This window comes from Palaemon carinicauda, unplaced genomic scaffold (genome assembly GCF_036898095.1).
Source record: "Palaemon carinicauda isolate YSFRI2023 unplaced genomic scaffold, ASM3689809v2 scaffold526, whole genome shotgun sequence".
Classification (NCBI taxonomy): Eukaryota; Metazoa; Arthropoda; class Malacostraca; order Decapoda; family Palaemonidae; genus Palaemon; species Palaemon carinicauda.
This window is the reverse complement of record NW_027171790.1, coordinates 17,290-23,947: the sequence shown is the minus strand read 5'-3', so window position 1 is coordinate 23,947 and position 6,658 is coordinate 17,290. Positions and strand designations below refer to the sequence as shown.

Genomic DNA, 6,658 nt, shown 5'->3' with positions numbered 1-6,658 from the left:
TCTAACTGTACATTTGAACAACTATTTCATCATAGAGAGTTTCCATTTTCGTTATAGGAGTTGTATCCGTGGGAAACTGTATGGGTAAATCAATTGCCATTTTGTCATATTCTTTACAAATGTGTTCATATTGAATGGTGATAATAGTATGGAGCAAGAGAGGTTGAAAGAATTGAGACAGTAGACACAACAAAATTTTATAAAGGTTAACATAGGTGAAATTTAGATGGCGTTGTAATTTTGGCTGTAGATTTAAAAAAAAAAAAGTTGATTTTTTCGCATGTTTAACAAACGAGATGTAGAGAGAAACAAAGTGTCCTCTGGGGAAGATGATAGGTGTTGCGTGTAAAGGTTCTTAATTTGGGAACCACAAGGGTAGGCAAGAAATGGATGGTTGACGTGCTGCTAATGATCGGTACGTGCTGTAGTGTGAAAAATGATTGATGCTGTGATAGTTTTCGCTCAAAGGTTTATTGTTGTTCAGCATGTAATATAGTTATTGATATGGAATCCACCCTACTTAGAGAGTAACTTGCATCCAAACGAGCATTGCTTATGACAAATGCATCTCCCCAGGGATGGATTTGAACATGTGCCGTTTTGACTTCCATACCCAATGCGCTATTGACATGTTGGTGTTATTGGAGAATGCTTGACCCTTCCGGCCAGATAGGAGTTCTTGCAATTTTGTAGCCCCTAAGTGTTGAGATATATTTTTTCAGGTGATAAAAGGATAAAAGTACAAACTTTATTTATTGGAGATTGTCTTTTTCATTCTCAAATTTAAGGATCCTTTTGCCCCTTTTAGACTGTTGACTAATCCTTTCAGCCATCAAGGGAGGTAGAGTTTGATTTCCATTCTCCTGCACATTTTCACTTCTGGAATTTATTGTTTTTACTTGAACTCTTTATCAACCCATTTCCACAATGACAGTACTGAGGTTGTGGAATAACATGTACCCAGAGAGAAAGTTCACGTGAAAAAGGAAAAGGGCACGTGAAAAGACAACTGCCATCATCTGCATTTGAACTTTTCCCTCCTTTCTGGGTCTAATTTCAGAAGCAAACCTTCCTTTAGAGGAACACAAGCACAAACCTGGGGTGTAGCGAACCCCAATCTTTGGATCAATAAAACTCAGTTTTCCTTTCATGCAATCTTATTTTTGAAATATGAAACACAAACTAGACTTATTCAGCTTTCTTTTGATGAGTAAACTAAATTGAAAAAAAAATTTTCTTGTAATAAAATTAATAAAAATAAAACTTTGAATTTTCAATTTTTTCCCGAAAAAAAAAATTTATATATAAAAAAAGAATTTCTTTGGAGAAACGGGCTTCCTGCCATGGTGAAATGAATCCTTCTTCCATCCCCTCAGCAGCCCTCAGCATTCTGGCACCACATCTCACTGTAATATGGAGAGACAAAAAAGGGTCAAAATTTAGCACAGTAAAATTATGATATTTTGATCTTATCACTCGTTACTCCTCTGAAAACTTACTAAATACTTAGTAATTGATGTTTAGAGGGTGTATTAAAGATGTGTGATGATATATCATGTTATATACCAAGCCTGTGTACGTATTTGATCTACCAGACTGTTTGTTATATATATATATATATATATATATATATATATATATATATATATATATATATATATATATACAGTGGCCGCAAATGAAATACAGGTAATTACTTACCACAAGCTCAAGACAGCTTGTACATGTAGGGTACAAGTGGGATTTGCACACAGGTCGTTGACATTTCAGGCACCTGATGCGTGTCTTCCGGTCTTAAGAGCGGGGGCACTCAGCACAGCGTACCTGAGGGTAGTTACATTGGGCAAGTACTTGGCCAGTTGGGTACTGTGTGTTGACTACTGATGAAGTATTGCAGACAGTAGTTATCAATGTTCTTAGGTTCCGTGGGAGAGTGGCACTCGACAACCTCTTCTCAGCCCATGGCCGTATGAATGATCTTGCAAGACGTAGCATGAAGCGACGGCGTTCTGGAAACTTGGTAACTCCTGTCGTCTCTAGGTGTGCTGTGTACAGTACCTTTGCATTGATAATAGCAGCATTCACCATCCAGTAAAAGATACAAAGTGGCCATCTTTTAGTTTTCCGGTTGCAAGAGTACAGGGCACACATCCCATCAAATGCATCAACTCCTCCTTTGGTGCGGTTATAAAATTCTATAATCTCAGGTTTTCCGTTCTCTTGCAGGACTGGCTGGCTATGCATAGATGAGAGCAAGAGGACTAACTTCTTAGCCGTCTTTCCTACTGGAGGCACATATGAAACCAGGGTCATCTCTATTGTGAAGAGAAAGGCACTTGATCCAGGTTCACGATTATCTTTGGTCTTTATCTTCTCTGGTAGTTCTCGCTTGTTTGCCTTCACCGTTCCAACCAAGGTCATTCCACAGTTTTGCAGAAGATCAGCGACAAGTCCTACGGAGGTGAACCAATTATCTGTGGTCACATTTCTGTTTGTCATGTGGTATGGCTTTGTGAGCTCCTTAGTATAATAATGGCCCAGTCCTACTCCAGCTGAGGGCCGTATATTATCCTTTCCGAGGTACGGGATACTTCCTAGCAGGTATTTACTCTTGCAATCATTTATGTTAACCAACTTTATGCCATACTTGGCTAGCTTACTTGGGATGTACATCCTGAATGAACATTTTCCACGAAATCCTACCAACTGTTCATCAACACACAGATTCTCACAGGGTGTATAGTGCCTTTCACACTTCTCCATAAATTTATCAAATAGTTCCCGGATAGGTGCAAATCTGTCAGTTTCTATTCTCATCTCTCTTGTCTGTGGGTCATCAAAGCGTAAACAGTCAAGTATAAACTCAAAACGAGCCTGCGACATAGCAGCACGGTAAAGTGCCGCACCGATGTCAACAGACCACATGTCACAGGTTGACATATGGCTATCCTTTTGGCATCCCGAAAATATTAGCACCCCAATGAATGCTCTTAGCTCCTCCCGTTCCACATTTTTATGTGTTGATGTTTTCTTCTTGTACTTACTGGCTACAATCTCCATCCTCTTGTTTGTCCACTGACAGACTATATCCAGAAATGAATCGTCAAGGAATAAGTTAAAGCACTCCTCTGGGGAATGACAAGCTTGTGCTTCAGCATTTGGTCCGGGTCTACCGGCGACAATGTTTCTGGCTACACGATTGGTACTTGACTGCGGACGGGTACACCATCTGAACCCATGCTTTGCATCCAAAGTAGCAGTATCAAACGATACTATAGGTGGAACTGGAACATCAACTTCAGCTTGTCTCCTACGTCTCCCACGACCACTGGCTGCAGGGGTGGAAGGGGCAGCAGAAGAAGAGTTGGCTGCAATAGACACATCATTACTAGGTCCAGCTATAGGGGAAGAAGGAGAAGGTATATCAACTAAGGTGGAAGAGGTACTATCAACTGGATAGATTCCAGGGTTTGGTCCAACAATACGGGTTTTTTTCTTTGGGGTCGATGTGCTACGTGTTTTTCTGGTAGTTTCCTTCTTTTTCTTCGGTCTTTTTTCAGCATCTTCTGACCCTTCAACGTTGTCACTGGACTCACTATCACTACATGACGGGACATAATCCTTATCATAATCACTGTCATACATCAACTCTAGTTCTATCTGATCCTGATCCTCCACCTCCTCATCACTAGCGGTCATTTCATCATCATGTATGTTGGTTCCAAGTCCTTCATTATCAACTGCCTCCTCATCTTCATCTAAGTTTGACAAGGCACCAGTCGCATTCATCATATGTTCTAACTCATCATCTGTTAATGTTTTTTTCTTTGACATTTTCACAGTTTTTGGGACACTTTTATTTTAGACTTCCACTTATTTTATTGTCTGTTTGTTTTATTGTAAATAGAACCTGAAACTTATTCATTTATGCCTGGAAAGAAATGTAAATAATTATCATAATCACTGTCATACATCACTTTTATTTTAGAATTCCACTGATTTTATTGTCTGTTTGTTTTATTGTAAATAGAACCTGAAACACATTTATTTATGCCTGGAAAGAAATGTAAATAATTATCATAATCACTGTCATACATCACTTTTATTTTAGAATTCCACTGATTTTATTGTCTGTTTGTTTTATTGTAAATAGAACCTGAAACACATTTATTTATGCCTGGAAAGAAATGTAAATAATTATTTTTATTATTATTATTAGTAGTAGTAGTAGTAGTAGTAGCAGCAAAAATTTTAACACTTACTAAGGGAATTGGGATAAGCAATATAGTACAAAACTATATAACTGGGGTGGGATGGACCCCAGTATCCTGACATATAACACAAACCTGGGGTGGTATACACCCCAGTATGTCATAAAGTGGGGTGTTATACACCCCATGTATACACCCCATTAAAACACATATGTGGGGTGTGGGTCACCCCATGACATATAGTACTGGAACACTAATGTGAGGTGTGCTGCACCGAAAACAAGAATAACAACAACAACAAGAACACCACCAGACACACACGTGCACCCCCTCCTAGGGCAACCTTGAGACTAACCCAGCAAGGAATGCTAATCTACTCATGGCTACCAGCGCAGAGTTGCCAATGTTTATTTTTTTCGTGGGTTGATATGCACCCCGCGTCAGTGTTCCAGGTATTCAGTCAATCCATATCCATCGCGAAAGCTAACTGCTAAGTTTGTGACAAATAACCGTTTATGAGAGTTTTGCCACCAAATTACTAAATTCAAATTCACGTTCATTTAGGAATAAGTTATAGCTTATACCCATAGTACAATTCTATATGTTTAGGACATCTGCCTTGGACGGGATTGGGACATGTGCCTTTTGAATTTTGATACAGAGGAGCCAGTTGAGTTATCCATTCAGCCATCTTGAGAGAGATTGCGTTGAATTCCAAGCACTGGCGATGACTCTTTTTGGGAAGTTTATGCACTGGTTTTCATCCTTGATTCATGTGTTGAACTATAACTGTGTTCGTTTCCGATATAATTTGCTTTTCTCAAGAATCACCAACATTTAGAGGGAGCGTTCTAATCAAAAAGATAAACAAGCAAAAAAAATTAATTGGTTTGTTTAGTTTTTGTTTATTTACTTGCTTGTTTGATTATAGAAAGTGTTGAAAATGACACTACAGAATGTAACGGGTGAGGTTTTGTGCAGGGAAAAGTAAGAGAACTAGAAGGTTATTACAGTTGCATCAGCAGACATCTCCCCTATATAATAAGAAAGATTAAGTCTGGATATAGATAAATTATATTTCCTGTCACGCTGAGTGGTATGTCCACTCGGTCTCTCCCCGTCCCTACTCTCTGTGAGTCTCCCGCTTTGCGTGTTCGCAGTAAGCGTAACATACGTGAAAATAAACAACAGTGGATTACCAATATGGCCAACTTTGGAGGTTCGCCCCCCCCCCCCCGCTCAGACGAGACGCCACCAGACCCCCCACCCCTTCCGTGGACTCCTTGGATTCAGACGACAGCCTTAATACCCCCCCCATTTCTTACAGCAATATCGACGAAAATTTGAGCATAAACTCTACGGAGTTTGCATTACATTTTTCAGATCGATGAAAATAATAGCATTCAAAATCAAAACAAACCCTGTAATGAAAATATATCCAGCTTTTCAACGCCCCTTCAGGGCGATAGCAATAGGAAACGTCCAGCATCCTCCCCAACTGACCAACAACAAACCACTAAGAAGCCCCTTGTTGACTACAATAAATTAAATGAAGGTTTACAAATCCCCCCCATCTCCCCCATTAATTCTCCCCCCTCCCCCCATTCCAGTGCCAGTGATGATAGTGATAAAGAGATAAATGTGGATAGTGAAAGTAGTGTGCATGAAAACAGTGGGTGTAGTGAAAGTGAAAGTGAAGAAGGCAGTGAAAATACAAATGCTTACAGTGAAGGCAAAAAGAAAGTCCCACCAAGGATAGGCAGGGCAAACAGTGAAATAACAACCATTGCCAAAGAGGATAAAAGTGTAAGAGAAAAAACCAACCATAGAGGAAACAATGACGAGGAGGATAAGAGAAATAACAGCAAGGAGAACAACAGACCAAAGGTAAGCAATAAAAGCTTTGTAGTAGGCACCAGTGATAACAATGCCAATAACCTAAGAAGTGAAAGTGCTAGTGTAAGACCAAAAACACAATACAGGGGAAATACCGCAAATAACATCAGTGACAACAACAGTGATAGTGCAAGTGCAATTGCAAGTGCAAGTGCAAGTGTAAGTCTTAAGTGTAAGGGCAAAAACCCAGTGCAGTGCAAAGAACGTGCATAAGACCAGTGCCATCAGTAACAACACAGAAAACAGTGATGAAACAGGACAAGGAAATACTTTCAATGTAAGTGACAATAACAACAGAAATATGTCAATAGAAGACCTATTTGACAGCTAAGAAAAAAGTGGAGAGGATGACGGCTTCACTACAGTAGAAAGCAAAAGAAACAAAAATAAAAAGAGAGGAGAAACAACCGAACCAAATTCCCTCCCCAAAAATCTAACAGTGTTCAAGAGCCCCAAGACAAACGACCCAAATAAATCAGCTTACGCACTTATTAAACACACTGAAGAAAAATACCCTCATATTAAAGTGACAGTGAGAGCCAAACATGGAG

The 6,658-nt window shown here is 39.5% G+C and overlaps 2 protein-coding genes across 2 annotated transcripts; one reads left to right on the top strand and one right to left on the bottom strand.

The window, feature by feature from the left end:
- Positions 1 to 1,794: 1,794 nt before the first annotated feature.
- Positions 1,795 to 3,834, bottom strand: LOC137637087 (piggyBac transposable element-derived protein 4-like). The gene has a single exon (XM_068369384.1). It carries the CDS (start codon positions 3,832 to 3,834, stop codon positions 1,795 to 1,797), a length of 2,040 nt encoding a protein of 679 aa, XP_068225485.1.
- Positions 3,835 to 5,154: 1,320 nt separating this feature from the next.
- Positions 5,155 to 6,320, top strand: LOC137637085 (AAC-rich mRNA clone AAC11 protein-like). Its single transcript, XM_068369383.1, has 2 exons — positions 5,155 to 5,169; positions 5,595 to 6,320. The coding sequence occupies exons 1-2, from the start codon at positions 5,155 to 5,157 to the stop codon at positions 6,318 to 6,320; spliced, it is 741 nt and encodes a 246-aa protein (XP_068225484.1).
- Positions 6,321 to 6,658: the final 338 nt, after the last annotated feature.

Bases quoted from the DNA above. Each gene is read 5' to 3' on its own strand.
- LOC137637087 (XM_068369384.1), bottom strand. From the start codon at position 3,834: ATGTCAAAGAAAAAAACATTAACAGATGATGAGTTAGAACATATGATG.